We start from the raw sequence: 17,972 nt of genomic DNA, 5'->3' as shown, positions 1-17,972 counted from the left end.
CTAGGAGGAGTTGTGCTATACATTTTGCGTGGTGTGTCCTATGCACAGAAATACACTGAATATACCAAACATTAGGAACACCTTCCTAATATTGAGTTTATTCCCCCGTTTGCCCTCAAAACATCCTAAATTAATCAGGGCATGAACTCTTTTATTTATTGTTGTTTATTTTATCAGTTAAGTTGACTGAGAACACATTCTCATTCACAGCAACAACCTGGGGTATAGTAACAGGGGAGAGGAGTGGGGATGAATGAGCCAATTTAAAGCTGCGATGATTAAGTGGCGATGATGGTACGAGGGCTAAAGAGGGGAATTTAGCAACCACCGAGAGTCAGGACACCCGTTTAACGTCCCAACCCGAAAGACGGCACCCTACACAGGGCAATGTCACCAATCACTGACCTGGGGCATTGGGATATTTTTTTAGACAAAGGAAAGAGTGTATCCTACTGGTCCTCCAACACCACTTCATGCAGCATATGGTATCCCATCCAGGACCAACCCTGCTTAGCTTCTACAACATCAACAACACAAAGGAGCTGATCATGGACTTCAGCAGACAGCAAAAGGAGGACGCCCCCATCCACATCGATGGGACCGCATTGGAGAAGGTGAAAAGCTTCAAGTTCCTCGGGGTACACATCACTGACAATCTGCACCGCCCGCAACCACAGGGCTCTCCAGAGGGTGGTGCGGTCAGCCCAACGCATCACCGGGAGTACACTGCCTGACCTTCAGGACATCTACAGCACCCGGTGTAACAGGAAGGCCAAGAAGACCATCAAGGACCTCAGCCACCCGAGCCACGGCCTGTTCGCCCCGCTATCATCCAGCGAGTTCAGTACAGGTGCATCAAAGCTGGGACAGAGAGAATGAAAAACAGCTTCTATCTCAAGGCCATCAGACTGTTAAATAGCCATCACGAGCCGGCCTCCACCCAGTACCCTGCCCTGAACTTAGTCACTGTCACTAGCAGGCCACCACCCAGTTACTCAGCCCTACACCTTAGAGGTTGCTGCTCTATGTACATAGACGTGGAATACTGCTCACTTTAATAATGTTTACATACTGTTTTACACATTTCATATGTACTGTATATTCTGTATTCTAGTCAATGCCATCATATTCAACTAGTGCTGTACATGTACTATTCTATCGACATATTCTTCAGATATACTACATATTCTCTCCACATGCTGTCCATAATGTCTATACTCCGGACTCCGATATTGCTCATCCAAATATTTATATATTTCTTAATTCCAATCTTTTACTTGTAGATGTGTGTGTATTGTTGTGTATAGTTAGATGTTACTGCACTGTTGGAGCAAGGAACACAAGCATTTTGCTACACCCATAATAACATCTGCTAAATATGTGTATGCAACCAATACAATTTGATTTGATTTGACAAGGTGATGAAAGCATTCTGCAGAGTGCTGCTGGGCCATTTTGACTCGATTGCTTCCCACAGTTGTGCCAAGTTGGCTGGATGTCCTTTGGGTGGTGGACCATTCTTGATACACACAGAACACTGTTGAGCGTGAAACACCCAGCAGCGTTGCAGTTCTTGACTCAAACCGGTGTGCCTGGCACCTACTACTATACCCAGCTCAAAAGCACAATCTTTTGTCTTGCCCATTCACCCTCTGAATGGCACCCAAACACAATTGATGCATCAATTGTCTGAATGCTAAAACATCCTTCTTTAACCTGTCTCCTCCCCTTCATATACACTGATTGGAGTGGATTTAACAAGTGACATCAGTAAGGGATCATAGCTTTCACCTGGATTCACCTGGTCAGTCTGTTATGGAAAGAGCAGGTGTCCTTAATGTGTTGTATACTCAGTGTAGAATGGATGCATCTCTCTGCAGGCCTACCCACTCAGGTTATAATGAATAATGAACAATGAAGTTGAAAGAAAGAAAGAAAGAAAGAAAGAAAGAAAGAAAGAAAGAAAGAAAGAAAGAAAGAAAGAAAGAAAGAAAGAAAGAAAGAAAGACATTTTGGTTCAGAAGAGGAGGACAAAAAAAATGGTGTTCGTGTGTGTGTAGCCATTTTATGTAAAGCTGTGCGTCTTATTTTCTGTTACATGCGGAAATGATCGGAAGAGGTACCGACGTCAGCCCACACTCAATTTGACTGAAGTGCAATACTGTCTAGACCACGTGATTGCAAAATACCAGTTTACAGTATAGTTTACAGTAAGAGATGTCACTTTTTAGGTGGCCGATTAGACAAATTCTAAATCTAAAATATTGACAGAGGGATTTTACCTGTCAGTATTCTGCATCGTATTTATTCTTTATAACTTGCACAAAGGTCGGTCTGTCTGCGTGGTAACTTTTCCTTATTGCTGACAAAATGTTTTGGTTCTTGGAGGGAACATGCTTTTTACCAACTTTTTTGGTCATCTGGTCATCAAGCACGTTTATTGTTTCCTACCTAATTGCATTGTTCGAGCATGATGTGGATGTTATCTTCCCCTATATAAGGTAAGATTATTAATATTTATCAGCAGCCTGAGCATTTTTATTTTCCACGAACTTGCCGTAATAATAGCGTTTACTTATTATTATTTAAATCAGTGGGGGTATTGGAAATTATGTTTCTTTATTTCCACTCATCAAAACCGGCGATATTAACGGAAATCATATCGCATTTTGGCAACAAAAATAAATCAGTTTCGTTTTCCCCACCACAAGTTGAATGATGTATTTGGCTGGTTCCCAGTTCACAGCTGTGTAGTCTACAGCGTGGGGGCCTGTGAACCCCTTAATGTCCGGTGTGTGTCCTCACTTGACATTTAAACAGCTTTGTTTATTGAGCAGATAGACATTTAACACATATGCAAACTAAACATTACTAGGCATAGATAATGAATAATGGTTTTACTAATTAGCGCTCTATTCAAACGATCAAAGCCCTCTATTCAGTAATATTTTCTGTAGATATAACATAATTATTTGTTTGTCATCAAATGGTATGGTTTCACAATTGAAATGCAATTGTCTATTTGGTTAATATATTATGCCAATGGTATGATTTTGCTTTGATTACATTTTTTGATTTAATTTAATAACAAATGATATCACTTTCTGTTCAGTTATAATTCAATATGTATAATGATTTTTTTATATAATGTATTGTTTAAATTAAATCCAAATTATTTAAAAGGACTTCCAGACATGGCATTAATACACACATTAAACTTGAACTATTCTTTCTTTAGTGACACTGGGGCTGAACCCCCAGAGAGCTGTGTCTTTGGCTTGATGACGGTCATCACTGCATTTGCAGGTGAGCACAGAAATACACTAAAACCACGAAAGGGCTTTTTGTTTTAGTGTATCGGGATAGTTCACCCAAATTACATATTTGGTTTCCTTACCCTGGAAACAGTCTATGAACCATGTATGACAGCAATCCATGCTTTGGTTTAGTTTCCTTGGCACTGTTTCCACATGCTAATGTCAGGGGACGATATTAGCATTTTTTCATGTATCATGTTCAAATCATCTATAAGTGAATTTGTTGAGCTTCACACTTAGTTTTAGATACTTCTGGATGATTTGGACATGACACCGGAAAAATACTAATATTGGTCCCATGATTTAAATGGGATTTGTGCCACAAATGCTAAAACATTAGCATGTGGAAACAAACGGTGCTAGAGGAACTAAACCAAAGCATGATTTGCTGTCATACCTTGTCCATAGACTGCTTACAAGGTAAGGAAACCAATGTGTTATTTTGTCATTTGGGTGAACAATCCCTGTGAGAAACTCCAATGGGTTTTTCCAGGTCAGAGACAATGCCAAGAGCTTTATTCACACTTCCCATTTTTTAGAAAATGAAAGCAGAAATGCATGGTCAGATGGGGATAAATGGTATGATATTCTATTATTAGGTTTCACTTCACTATGTTTGTCTTTCTTTTTTACCTATTTTTTAAGGTGCAAATAAATACATATTGCAGCAGGTTTTTACATATACCTACAATAGCCTACTGTGAGCTTATACTGTCTAAATGTGAAAAGTGCTAATAAAAACGTTCACTCCATGTGCCATGACAATTCCTCTACAGGTATGGCCACCATGTATGCCAGGTACAAGTTTGTGGAGAAGCTCAATGAGACAGCAGGTGCTGTGCCCCCAATACTGAACCAGGCTGCTTTCTGGATTGGAATGCTTTCTTGTTTGGGGATGTGTTTTGTCGCTACTTTCCAGGTGGGTTGCCACGGTGCACAAACGTCAGTTCAACAACTAATTTTGATTCACATTTGGCTGAGTTGTCAACTGACTTGAATTCAACAAAAAATGTCACCATCCCATTGGGCACAGAAGTCCATTCAATTTGCCTATTCAACTTTGATTCAACCAGTGTGTGCCCAGTAGGATGTAATTGGATTTAAGATAAAAGTTGGGTGAAATCCAATCAGTTTTCCATGTTTATTCAATATCATCACATTGAATTTCATTATTTAAAATTATATGTAAACAACATTGATTAAACCAGTTTTTGCCCAGTGGGTTGTCACCCCTTTCGTGAGAAGATGGGGGGGGGGGGGTTACCATTAAGTGACAGTGTGATATTATATACATGATCTCTCTGGCGTGTTATTTTTCCCCAGGAGACAACGATTACGGCAGTTCATGATGCAGGTGCAATACTCTTCTTCGTTTCTGGTGTTCTGTACACCATCCTCCAGTCCATCATATCCTATAAGGCCTTCCCCTATGGGTGTTCCTTGGCCTTGTGTCGTGTGCGCACAGGAATTGCAACCATCGCCTTCCTGGCAGTTTTCCCCAGTATCCTTGAAAACAATAGTAACCCTGATCGATTTTAATCATGAATGATCATTGTTTTATCAAAGAAAATATCTCCTTCATTTTCCATCCAGCTGTTGTCTGTGCTGTCTTCGTGACACAAACCACACTGCATAGAAAAACAAAAGACGAGGTACAGTATGAGCACATCTTTACCAAGAACACCACTCACATAAACAACAAAGATGGACGATATTCTGGATCCATATAGGCTTCATAGGCCAGAGAATCTATATGTGACAATATCAGTCTCTATCTGATTCTCCCTGTCATTACAGGACTATGTGTTCCATCTGGTGAGTGCTGTGAGTGAGTGGATCGTGGCCTTCAGCTTCATCTTCTTCTTCTTCACCTACATCCACGACTTTAAAGTGAGTTTTCAGTTACCGCTCTGTCATTGTGGTGGGAATGATTCTCCTTTTCTTCTCCTTTGTTTGAGTGTTTTTATTTCTCTTTGTCCTGTTTCTTACAGAAGTTTACTCTGAAGCTGAGAACACAGTTTGTGGACTATTCCTGATGAAGCATTGATTTGAACCTTTTAATCTGAATATTTACAAAATCAAATGTATTTTTTCTACTTTTATAAAGCAAATGTATATGAGATTATCTGAATGGTATGATTTATTTTTTTATACTGTATCCATTGCAACATAGCCTCAGTCTTAGCGGTTATCCACAAAACAAACACATCCTGTGACATCCTGGGCTAACGAAAGCGTTAACCCATTGTTCATCCTCTGGTGGTACATAGGTCAGTATTGCGCAAGAAAATCACAAGATCAAGTTGATATAGAAACTTAATTTCACCCATCACCAGTTTATGGATAGAGGCTGTATGTACTCTTACCTACTCCAATGTTAATCGTTTGATACTACTATGTACATATTTTTCTAGTTAGGTATTTTGCTCAAGAAATGCCTCAATACCATGAGAAAGAGGTTATCTATGGTATACCTTTGTAATAAAGTAACTCAGAATACATACAGGGCTACTGTATGTCTGACGTATTTCTATGTTACAAACACAGTGTTTGAATAAGGCGGCCACATATCTTTAGCCAAAATGTGTTATTTATTTTTCAGGCTAAACTGCATAAACACTACAGGCCATACTTGTGAACGTTAGAAAAAGTTTCAGTTCAAGGTTGAGTTTAAGCATCAGCCAATGAATCTCTTTGACATAGTGGCAAGTGATCAAAGTCTACATATTACCTGTTCCCATTACATACAGTAAGTTTGCACATTTTGCACTATGCTAACCTCACCAGGTGGCTGTGATAGTTTCCTGTAGGACATTCCCTATCAGCCAATTCAAATCGTTGATGTAGTTGGACGTGTTCCAACACTTGTTCATGGAAGTGTCCTTAACACAAGTACAACAGCACTTACTGATAATCAAAGAAACTACATCACAAGTGTTTGACTGACTGGTCAAATTGCTCTCTGTGTAGATTTGTGGCAAGGGCAAAAAATCTCACTCAAGTTCTTGTCCGCCTTTGAAATGTAGCATTACATTTATTGGGTTAGCGTGTTGAGAATGGACATAGCCTACAGCCAACAGCTTGAAAAGGAAGATTAATAATAATAATTAATAATTCATGATTGCACTCTCCTTATCATCCTACAGATGGCTCTATGGCAGTTATTTAAAAGAAGTTTGTCATGATTCCAGACTCGAGCCCACGCTACAGTCTTTAATTAACGGAGGAAGACACTTGACTGTATCCGTATCAGATTGGGAATTATTTATATTTGAAAAGGTCATCGAACTCTCTGGTTAGCATTTTATGTACTATAGGAACTCAATAATATAGCTATAGCCTACATTCATTCACATCAGTTAGTATCCGCCTTTTGCTATATAACCTATTAATGCACATGTAACTTTGTATGGTATACTTCAATTAGACAATGTTTGCGGTAGGCTATTTGTGAAATCGATGAATTTAATGTAAAAATGCAGACCGGCACATAGGCTACTGGCACTGCTACATACATAATCATCACGACTATAGTGTAGGCCAGTGGCGCAACCTTCACTGTATCACATGTATCCCCCCACATTCTGAAATGTCCTTTTTGCCCCACCGTCTGTCACATGAGTATCCCCCTGGTGGCTGACCTGCTGTACACCACAATATATATTATGTCCCCCTCCACTTCGAAAAGCAATGTTGCGTCCCTGGTATAGGCTAGATTACATACATGTGTAGCAGTGGAGCCTCCTCGGAGGAGGAAGGGGAGGACCATTTAAAAAAGTTAGAATTTTGAGTGAAAACTACTCAATATAATCACGTCACCACATAATTGAGACTATTTTGCAAACGTCTACAGTAGCCTCAACAGCAAAACCTAGGAGGTTCACGGTTCTCACCCCCTTCCATAGACCTACACAGTAATGACAACTTCCGGAGGATGTCATTGCAACATAACCTCAGTCTTAACAGTTAACCACAAAACAAAACATATCCTGTCCTGTGACCAGCAATTCGAGAATTTATTGGGTTAAGGAAATATGTAACCCATTGTTCATCAGCCAGGTGGTACAAAGGTCAGTATTGCGCAAGAAAATCACAAGATATAGAAACTTAATTTCACCCATCACAAGTTTATGGAAAGAGGCTGTATGTACACTTACCGACTCCAATGTTTTATATTAGAATGGGTATTTTGCTCAAGAAAAATTCACGGTATTGAGGCATATCTATGGTATACCTTTGTAATAAAGTAACTCAAAATACATACAGGGCTACTGTATGTGTGAAGTACTTCTATGTTCCAAACACAAAACCCAAATAGTGTTTGAATAAAATGATGTCCACATATCTTGAGGCAAAATGTGTTCTTTATTTTTCAGGCTAAACGGCGTAAACACTCAGATATCAATGCTGCTTGTCTTGCGCTTGTGAACAAAGTGCTTTCCAGTCTAACACCGCTCCATCTACCCTCTTTCATAATCAATTGAAAAACTCCCATCACTGCAGTGTTCTGTCCAGAGACGACTACAAACAATGTGAAGATGATTTGGATCTCTGAGCATTTGGATAAAAAGGGATGTAGTATAAAACTATTGGACTTAAAGGCCAAGGCATAATGCCTTCACAATAGTGGGACTCAAGGGCCTGAAAGGCTTGCTAACATGGTTAGTCACACATGGTTAAATCTGGGATTGAGATGCATCATTTTAGAAGATTGAGGTGAATTCCCATTAGGTATTACTGTTAATTTAGTCTACACGCTACCATTGCAATTGACACATTGCTCACAACTAGTGGTGTTTTTTTTCCATGATATATTTCTCCAAAAGTGCAATTTCCTTCATTTGTTCTTCACATTGTTCCTGGAGTGAACAGTTACAGTTCACAGCTTAATGTCTCAATTAAAAGTGACGAATCGGCCAGAGAACAGCCCTCAACATTTCTGTAGGACATCCTTCATACAGCAGTTGTAGTGTAAAATAGTACCCATCAAATGTTCTCACAAAAATTATTATGGACATGAGATACAACATATCACCCTCTCACAAGTGTAACATGCAGACATCACTGTCAAAATAAAACAAATGTGACTAAAGCACAATTACATTTTTGTCTTTTAGCAGACACTTATCCAGAGCGACTTACAGGGGCAATAAGTGCCTTGCTCAAAGGCAAAACTATTTTTCACCTAATCGACTCGGGGACTCCAACCAGCAACATTCCGCTTACTGACCCAACTCTCTCAACCGCTAGGCTACCTGCTGCCCCACAATCTCTTTCAGGCATTGGAATGTTCACATGATATTGACAAAGGGGCAGAGGCATGTTGGCCCAGTGCAGTCTAAAGAAAATAATGATCAATTACTAATCGATTATCTGGTTGATACTTTCCATTGTTGTCATTCCATCTGTTTTACTGCTAAACGACATAAAGAAACACCCTGTCCATGACCAATCAAATGTTTCAGGAGAAGAAATGGAAACAAAAATATAACATCCACACGATCAGCGGCTGACCTGGATACAGACATTATCAACTGTCTCGTTTACATTCACTCAATCTACAATGCATTTCAGATACTTAATCTGCCTGCTTTTGTAAGTCCCATGCATCCCTGGAGATCATCCACAGAAGTGGGACTTTGTCTGGTAGCACTGTAGTTCTGCCTGTCAAGCACACACTGGCATCTAGTCCTTCTGTGCCCCTGCAGCAGCACAGTGGAAAAGGCCTGGGCCACAGGTGACAGGGAAGGAAGTTCCCTATAGGCAGCTTCATGGCTAAGACAGCAGATCAATCGCTGAAAGATGACTCACTGCCATCGTCACCGTCATCATCTTGATCTAGTGTGTTCTTTTTGACGGCATCAGGCACAGGTGCATCGGGTGTGCTGCAAACAGAAACATGTAGGAATCGCCATTGTTACTTCGAATACATGTAGGACCACCATTTTATGACATCAGAAAGATTCAGATGTGGGGTATAAATCAAAACGTATTGGATTACGAGGTATGAGAATACAGATATTACTAAGACGTAATGTAAGCACACTCACTCAAGCAGGTTGGGATCCAAACCTTCCTGGACCATTTTATTCTTTATCGCCATAACTGGAACACCCTGTTTTTGAATAGTTTTCTAAATTACGGATTTCATTGAACAGATGTCATATTCTGTAGAAATGTGAAAATGTAGAGAGACCCACCACTTGCACCATCTTGAGATATCTGGCATAGCGTGGGTCCTTGGCCACAGTCATCCTACATCCTCCTGCTGCCTCCGCTGCTCTTGGGTCTGGTATGTTTGGAGAGGCCTACAAGGAGAGTCAATACGGCAATTCAGTATTTCCATCATGCACAAATATACTAAGTCTTTAAGTTATTGTTCCATCAACATGGATATGTTGAAATCCCAGGAGGTTGGTGGCCACCTTAACTGGGGAGGACAGGCTTGTGGTAACGGCTGGAGCGAAATCAGTGGAATGGTATCAAATACATCAAACATGGTTTCCAGGTGTTTGATGCCGTTCCATTTTCTCCCATTCTCCCTTCCAGATTTTCTCAAGTTCTGTTAAGTTAGATGGGGAGTGGCGGTGAACCGCAATCTTCACGTCTTTCCACAGATGTAATGGTATTCAAGTCTCGTCTTTGGCTGGGCCACTCAAGTACTTGGACTGTATGCTTAGGGTCATTGACCTGTTGGAACGTAAATCGTTGCCCCAGTCTAAGGCCGTTTGCAGGTCGTCCACCATGCTTCACAGTAGGGATGGTGTTAGACAGGTGATGAGCTGTGCCTGGTTCACTCCAGACATAGCGCTTTGCATTTAGGCCAAAGAGTTACATTTTTGTCTCAGATCACATAATCTTTAATCTTATGACTGCAGTCTTTCAGGTGCCTTTTTGCAAACTCAAGGTGTGCTGTCATGTGCCTTTTTCTCAGGAGTGGCTTCTGTCCGGCCAGATTGGTGAAGTGCTGTAGAGACTTGTCCTTCTGACAAGTTCTCCCATCTCAACCAAGGAACTATGTAGTTCTATCAGCGTTGTCATTTGGTTCTTGTGACCTCCCTGGCCAAGGTCCTCCTTGCCCGTTTGGTCGGACGACCAGCTCTAGGCAGAGTCTTGGTAGTTCCATATTTTTTAAATTTCCCAATTATGGAGACCACTGTACTGTTGAAAACTTTCAACACTCTAGAAACAGTTTCATCCCCTTCCCCAGATATATGACTCATCACAATTATATCTTGGAGATCTATGGACTTCATGGTACAGTTCCTGCTCTGACATGCACTGTCAAATGTTGGCCCTTACATAGACAGGTGTGTTTCTTTCTAAATCATGTCCAAACAATTCAATTGGCCACAGGTGGACTCCAATCAAGTTACTGCCATCTCAAGGATTGGCTGCACCGGAGCTCAATTTGGAGTGTCATAGCAAAAGGGGGAGAATATTTACATAAATGAGATATTTCTGTATTAAATTTCCAATAAATTATCAAACATTTCCAAAAACATGTTTTCACTTTGTCATTATGGAGTATTGTGTGTAGGTGCATGAGAATTTGTATTTTATTAAATCCATTTGGAATTCAAGCTGTAACACAAAATGTGAAATAAGTCAAGATGTATGAATACTTTCTGAAGGCAATGTACGTGTGTGTGTGGAGGGGGGTACCTCAGGAGGTTGCAATGGCACAGCCACAGCTATAGGGGTCTCTGGTTGACTTGGGACCAGGACTGGACCGTTGACCTCCATAGCTGGCCGCTGACCAACACCCTCCACCCTGACATCCTCCAAACCAGGAATAGAGGATAGCTACATAGAACAAAATCAGCACGTACTGACATTATCATATTGGTATGCCCAGAGCAGCAAAGCACATAATACAACAACAAAGTAATACAACAAAGACATAGTAAAGTCCCATCGTATTGTATACAAAACACATACAGGAGCTGGGTTACATACCTTTGCTTCCAAAATGCTGAGGGTAGTTTCAATCTGCTGTATCCGAAGAGATATGCATGCAAGTTTCTCTTCGCAAACTGTCGAAAAACGATTGAGGAACCGAACAGTGTGCACAATGAACTGGTTGAGATAGGCAACGACTCTCCTCTGTTGTATGGCTGGGACCTGTGACCATATCATTCAGTATCATGGAAAAACTGCAATGTTTATTTACTTACAGAGATGGGGAGTTCAAACACATTTACTACACATACTCATTAGATACAACATTTACTTGATTACATTATTTGGCTGGGAGTCATTCAGCTTGTTAACAAAACAAGCTAAAGCTGTCAAGGCTAATTTAGCTACAGTAGCCACCAAGATATCTTCGGCTACGGAAAACACTCACCTTGGTCAGATCTATTCCCGATCCCACAATCGGTAAACCGTCCTCGTCCATGTTTTTATCGTTTTGGCAAACTATCGGTTAACTCGCGATTACTTTGTTTAATAGTAATATTTTACTGACAATCTGCAAAAGAGAGATGGAATTGTAATACGCTTCATGTGACTTCACAGTGATCCAAAACGGACGTCATTATTATTCTGCTCTTCCGGGTATATCAGCCAATGAGGTGCTTAGTTTTTCTTCTTCTTTATTGGAAATCAAAATGAACCCAAGGTTGAAGGTGCATACCTCCATCACCTGAACTGGAGAGTTAACAGTTCATTGCCACAAATGTAGTGTGTTCAATGCACCACAAGGAGGGAGTACAGTATAATGGTTAATAAATGTGCAGCGTCTCAAAACAAGCCCCAATTATGTTGATCCAGGCAAGGATGACTTAGTTACCGTAATATGGTTTGCAGAGATGATGAGTTAATGGATAAAGCCGTCAACACAAATTATTTGACAACTTCATTTTGATGATGATTCAGATGCTATAGTCTTTTGGAGACAACCCACAATGTGAGTTGCTTTGGATCATGCCTGATTAGTTGTGAACTATTACTACATAGGAGAGTAGAAGAACCAATGAAAAACAAAACACAGGAAACCAAAAATGCTTTCCAACTTGACCTCAATCTGAACTCGATTCCAACCGTTTGATTTGAATGGACTTGTCTGAAATAAGAGCCCCTTAAACTTGATGTCAGCCAGAAATTAAACCCTCTAACCTGACCTAAGAGCAAACTGAAGTCATAGCCCATGCCTAGTACTGCCCACCTGATCGTAAACAAGTCTGAAAGCCCAGTCCATGCCAATTCAACCTGGTTCAACAGGCAGGAAGAGTCTCTGCCCAGTATCAAACAAAATTGTTATGATGCTTCTACACCTGCATTGCTTGCTGTTTGTGGTTTTAGGCTGAGTTTCTGTACAGCACTATGAGATATCAGCTGATGTAAGAAGGGCTTTATAAATACATTTGATTTGATTTGATTTATGAAGAACTCAACAAAAAAATTAAGCTGACCTCCTGAGTCAGACCCTATCCAGAGAGTGTTGGGAGCAGATCACTTTTTAAACCAGCAGCATATTGATTTATATGGGACTGTAATTGCTTCAGTGTGTCCTGGATGACTCCCCCATAATTGAGGCCTGGCAGAGCCTCTTCCCTGGACATACTCTGAGCCAGGCAGCGGGCAGAGGAGTACCGCACCCACTCCCCTCCCCTCCCCTCCCCTACCCTCCGCCAGGGAGTGAGCAGTGGATGGTTACCCCCTTACCCCCAAGCCACTCTATCATATCGTGAGGAGTGAACTGCTCTGTCAGAGCTTCCTGTGCTTGGCCCTCCTATATTGAACATAATAAACGGCTCCCTATCCACCGGATGTGTACCAAACTTACTAAAAGTGTCAGTAATAAAGCCTCTCTTGAAAAAGCCAATCCTTGACCCAGAAAATATAAAAACTATCTGCCTATATCGAATCTCCCATTCCTCTCAAAAATGTTAGAAAAAACTGTTGAACAGCAACTCACTGCCTTCCTGAAGACAAACAATGTATACAAAACGCTTCAGTCTGGTTTTAGACCCCATCATAGCACTGAGACTGCACTCATGAAGAGGGTAAATTACCTTTTAATGGCGTTAGACCAAGGCTCTGCATCTGTCCTCATGCTCCTAGACCTTAGTGCTGTTTTTGACACCATTGATCATTACAGTCTTTTGGAGAGATTGGAAACCCAAATTGGTCTACACGGACAAGTTCTGGCCTGGTTTAGATCTTATCCGTTGGAAAGACATAAATTTGTCTCTGTGGATGGTTTGTCCTCTGACACATCAACTGTATGTTTCGGTGTTCCTCAAGGTTCCGTTTTAGGACTACTGTAGTTTCCACTATATATTTTAACTCTTGGTGATGTAATTCGGAAACATAATGTTAACCTTCACTGCTATGTGGACAATACACAGCTGTACATTTCGATGAAACATGGTGAAGCCCCAAAATTGCCCTCCCTGGAAGCCTGTGTTTCAGACATAAAAGGAAGTGGATGGTGGCAAATGTTTTACTTTTAAACATGGACAAAACCGAGATGCTAGTTCTAGGTCCCAAGAAACAAAGAGATATTCTGTTGGATCTGACAATTAATCTTGATGGTTGTACAGTCGTCTCAAATAAAACTGAAGGACCTCGGCGTTACTCTGGACCCTGATCTCTCTTTTGATGAACATATCAATACTATTTCAAGGACAACTTTATTCCATCTTCGTAACATTACAAAAATTAGAAATGTTCTGTCCAAAAATTATGCAGAAATGTTAATCCATGCTTTTGTCACTTCTAGATTAAACTTCTGCAGTGCTCAACTTTCCGGCTACCCAGATAAAGCACAAAATAAACTTCAGTTAGTGCTAAACATGGCTGCTAGAATCTTGACTAGAACCAAAAAAATTGATATTACTCCAATACTAGTGTCTTTACACTGGCTTCCTGTATAGGCTAGGGCTGATTTCAAGGTTTTACTGCTAATCTACAAAGCATTACGTGGGCTTGCTCCTACCTATCTCTCAGATTTGTTCCTGCCGTACATACCTACACGTACACTATGGTCACAAGACGCAGGCCTCCTTATTGTCCCTAGAATTTCTAAGCATATAGCTAGAGGCAGGGCTTTCTCCTATAGAGCTCAATTTTTATGGAATGGTCTGCCTATCCATGTGAGAGACGCAGACTCGGTCTCAACCTTTAAGTCTTTATTGATGACTCATCTCTTCAGTAGGTCCTATGACTGAGTGTCGTCTGGCCCAGGGGTGTGAAGGTGAACGGAAAGACCTTGGAGCAACGAACCGCCCTTGCTGTCTCTGCCTGGCCGGTTCCCCTCTCTCCACCAGGATTCTCTGCCTCTAACCCTATTATGGGGACTGAGTCACTGGCTTACGGGTGCTGTTCCATCCCGTCCCTAGGAAGGGTGCGTCACTTGAGTGGGTTGAGTCACTGACGTGATCTTCCTGTCCGGGTTTGGCGCCCCCCTCGGGTTCGTGCCGTGGGGGAGATCTTCGTGGGCTATACTCAGCCTTGTCTCAGGGTAGTAAGTTGGTGGTTTGAAGATATCCCTCTTGTGGTGTGGGAGCTGTACTTTGACAAAGTGGGTAGGGTTATATCATATTCCATAGCCTGTGGCTATGGAACCCTGACCTGTTCACCGGACCTGCTACCTTGTCCAGGGCCTGCTGTTTTCGACTCTCTCTCTCTACCGCACCTGCTGTCTCTAACTCTGAATGCTCGGCTATGAAAAGCCAACAGACATTTACTCCTGAGTTACTGACCTGTTGCATCCTCTACAACCACTGTGATTATTATTTGACCTTGCTGGTCATCTATTAACGTTTGAACATCTTGGCCATGTACTGTTATATTCTCAACCAGGCCACCCCTCAGAGCCTGGTTCCTCTCTAGGTTTCTGCCTTTCTAGGGAGTTTTTCCTAGCCACCGTGCTTCTACATCTGCATTGCTTGCTGTTTGGGGTTTTAGGCTGGGTTTCTGTATAGCACTCTGTGACATCGGCTGATGTAAAAAGGGCTTTATAAACATATTTGATTGAGAGCTTCCCATACATGTTTCACACAAACACGTTCAACACGTTGCTGACAGGGATTTCTGCAGGCGGGAGTACTTCTCTATAGGGATACTTACAGAATTAACAGGTTTCTTACTTAGAGGGGGTCCTCTGAGAGTGTAGTGTGGTGGGGCATAGACAGCTTACGGTAATTAAAAAGCTATGTTTCTCAGGGTTTTTCCTACATCAAGAGCACTCGCTGAACTACTGGCAACTTGTGCATACTTGAATTGTATTGGTATGATTGCATCACCCAGGATTTGCATAGTGTTCACTGTTTTGACAGAATCCTGTGTCTGTAAGCACGTTGGCACTGTGGAACTTTCCTATGTGCCGTAAAAAACAGAGTTTGGGAATTTTGACAATGATTAAATAATGACAGCATTATTAAACATTGATAATAAATACATGGCTCTTAATAATAGAACTGCAATCCTGCAAGTTGAGGAATAGCTTTCTCCTGTATCACAATTCCCATAGATGACTGTAGTCACTACTTGACCTGATACCCTGGTAGCTGGGTAATATTTGCTTTGATAACAAGATTTCTGAATGTCTTCTGAGTAGGGTTTTATAATTCCAGGAACTTTCAATAAATTCCTTGGTTCTTCAGAAATCCTGGTTGGAGGATTACGGACTTCCTGCTTATTCCCTCCTGACTCCAGGAATCCTCTGACCAGAATTTTCAGAAAACCAGGGAATTTATTGAAAGTTCGTGGAATTTGGCAACCCTACTTCTGAGCACACAAGGCTATTTCTGCAAACGTTCTCTTACTGGAATCCAGCATGTTCATCAATCTGACACGGATAGTTAAACTATCATAGAACAGTATTTAAATTGGGATTTGATCATCAACAGGCGCCATGGAATTTCCTGCCCACTTCACCGAAACATTTGTGACCCCTACATGTTGCTGCGGCAACGGCAAGTATCAAAACAAGCACCCCTCTCGCTCTGCTGCTCCATGACGCACCTTTATTTCTTCCATATGAACAGACATGGTATGGCACCGAAATATGTTTTTGATAACACATGCACACACATCAGCACCACACCCCTATTTTTCAATGAAACCCACTCCACATCATTGAGTAGATTAAATACTGGGATAAAAAAACGAACTTACCCCCTCTCTCACACAATGAATAGCTTAGTTTGCCTAGTTCATATGAATATTTTTGGGTTGAAATCACTGATCAGAAAAGAACAGCCTAACTCACAAGAGCCATCTCAAACTAATCAAGAGGGAATAGTTCACCCCAATTAAGATCAATGCTATGAAGGAGTAGAATGAAACAGGGTTGAGAGCACAGAGTCTAACTGCTCTCTCAGCCCCCTGTGTGTCCTCATGTGAACTTAAAATGCTTATCTTTCTCATATACTCATCTGTATGCTGGACCATTGTATTTACCTCTGGCCTGGCTGTTTGGCAGGTCAGTCCAGACAGAGGACGCTGTCAGCACCTCTTCCCTGTCCAGAATCCCTGTGAGTGAAAACAAGCCTTTTCCTGGTCAATGAGTTCAAGGGGGCGGAAGAGACAGAGAGAGAGAGAGACAGTGAAAGAGAGAGAGAGAGAGGGACAGGGCAAGAGAGAGAGAGAGAGAGAGAGAGAGAGAGAGAGAGAGAGAGAGAGAGAAGGGCAGACAGACAGAAAGAAAGAGAGAATAAGAGAGGCAGAGAATAAGAGACAGAGAGTGAGAGAGAGAGAGAGAGAGAGAGAGAGAGAGAGAGAGAGAGAGAGAGAGAGAGCTGGCAGAGGTACAACCCTGAATGCTGCATATTGGAGTGGGCAGGAGAAGGTCAGTCTACTACTGCATTGGGGGATAATCAGACAAGAACAGGCCATCATTATAGCCATACCCCAGTAGTAATGATAACAGTAATATTTGTCATAATTCATGGAAGTGGGACTTATAATCACCTGAGAAGATGGTTGCCAAATTAGATGAGCTTTTCATCAGAAAACACAGATTTATAGCGAGGTTTCTGTACGTTTCTTAGAACCAGAGGAGTTTTATTTTGATTTCCCTGATTTGACAAGGTCAGCTCAAGCAGCTTTGTCTTTAATTAGGGGTGCATCATTGTTTACTATTATATGGTTACTCGTTACCACGACACAATACACAGCAGGGAGTGAAAATGTGTATGGTGCATTGTGCTCCTGTTTTGGGCCATTCAGCATATTGGATGATAATGCCCCAATGTTATGAACTGAAGAGAGAGACAATGACTTAATGGTTATGACAATGCACCCAATCTGCTGGAGCTGTAGCTAAGCCAGGGGCAGGGAGGACCTTTGGAGGCAGTAGGCTTTGGGGTGGATAGGATGTTGAGCTTGATCATAGTTATCGAGGCATCTTGAAACCTTTTATATTCCCTGCTGTGTTCATCCACTGAACACTGGTAATAGTGTTATGCATAACATATTGCAATGAGTGAAAACTGTATATGAATGTAGTCACTATCTGCCCATGTTAGGTTTAAATAGGTAAATTGAATGTCCTCACACACCCTGTGACGTCTTTGAATGTGCTTGCATGTTATGACCCACTTTGGTGGCATTATAAGGTGTCATCTTTGCCTGTTTGTGTCCACTCACTGCCTTCTCTGGATACGTCCTTGTTTATGTGATGCGCTGACACTGTCTGAGCTA

General features: G+C 41.4%; 2 protein-coding genes across 2 annotated transcripts; one reads left to right on the top strand and one right to left on the bottom strand.

The window, feature by feature from the left end:
• Positions 1-1,780: 1,780 nt before the first annotated feature.
• LOC110500055 (DNA damage-regulated autophagy modulator protein 1) lies at positions 1,781-5,818 on the top strand. The gene is made up of 7 exons (XM_021577179.3): positions 1,781-2,501; positions 3,239-3,306; positions 4,094-4,236; positions 4,641-4,818; positions 4,911-4,969; positions 5,115-5,207; positions 5,309-5,818. Exons 1-7 carry the CDS (start codon positions 2,371-2,373, stop codon positions 5,351-5,353), a joined length of 717 nt encoding a protein of 238 aa, XP_021432854.1. The 5' UTR covers positions 1,781-2,370; the 3' UTR covers positions 5,354-5,818.
• A 1,840-nt stretch (positions 5,819-7,658) lies between these two features.
• On the bottom strand, positions 7,659-12,010 carry LOC110500056 (WASH complex subunit 3). Its single transcript, XM_036957345.2, has 6 exons — positions 11,668-12,010; positions 11,277-11,441; positions 10,983-11,123; positions 9,518-9,625; positions 9,368-9,432; positions 7,659-9,202 (listed from the first exon to the last, which is right to left on the bottom strand). Exons 1-6 carry the CDS (start codon positions 11,716-11,718, stop codon positions 9,106-9,108), a joined length of 627 nt encoding a protein of 208 aa, XP_036813240.1. The 5' UTR covers positions 11,719-12,010; the 3' UTR covers positions 7,659-9,105.
• Between the last annotated feature and the right edge of the window lie 5,962 nt (positions 12,011-17,972).

The sequence above is a fragment of the Oncorhynchus mykiss genome, chromosome 21, assembly GCF_057628025.1.
Source record: "Oncorhynchus mykiss isolate SJ-2025 chromosome 21, ASM5762802v1, whole genome shotgun sequence".
Taxonomy (NCBI): domain Eukaryota; kingdom Metazoa; phylum Chordata; class Actinopteri; order Salmoniformes; family Salmonidae; genus Oncorhynchus; species Oncorhynchus mykiss.
This window is presented reverse-complemented; position numbering and strand designations above follow the sequence as displayed.

Bases quoted from the DNA above. Each gene is read 5' to 3' on its own strand.
- LOC110500055 (XM_021577179.3), top strand. From the start codon at position 2,371: ATGTTTTGGTTCTTGGAGGGAACATGCTTTTTACCAACTTTTTTGGTC. The intron at 2,502-3,238 runs GTAAGATTATTA...TTCTTTCTTTAG, and splicing joins GTTATCTTCCCCTATATAAG to TGACACTGGGGCTGAACCCC. The intron at 5,208-5,308 runs GTGAGTTTTCAG...TGTTTCTTACAG, and splicing joins CCTACATCCACGACTTTAAA to AAGTTTACTCTGAAGCTGAG.
- LOC110500056 (XM_036957345.2), bottom strand. From the start codon at position 11,718: ATGGACGAGGACGGTTTACCGATTGTGGGATCGGGAATAGATCTGACC. The intron at 11,124-11,276 runs GTATGTAACCCA...TGTTCTATGTAG, and splicing joins TCAGCATTTTGGAAGCAAAG to CTATCCTCTATTCCTGGTTT. The intron at 9,203-9,367 runs GTGAGTGTGCTT...TTCTGTTTGCAG, and splicing joins TTGGATCCCAACCTGCTTGA to CACACCCGATGCACCTGTGC.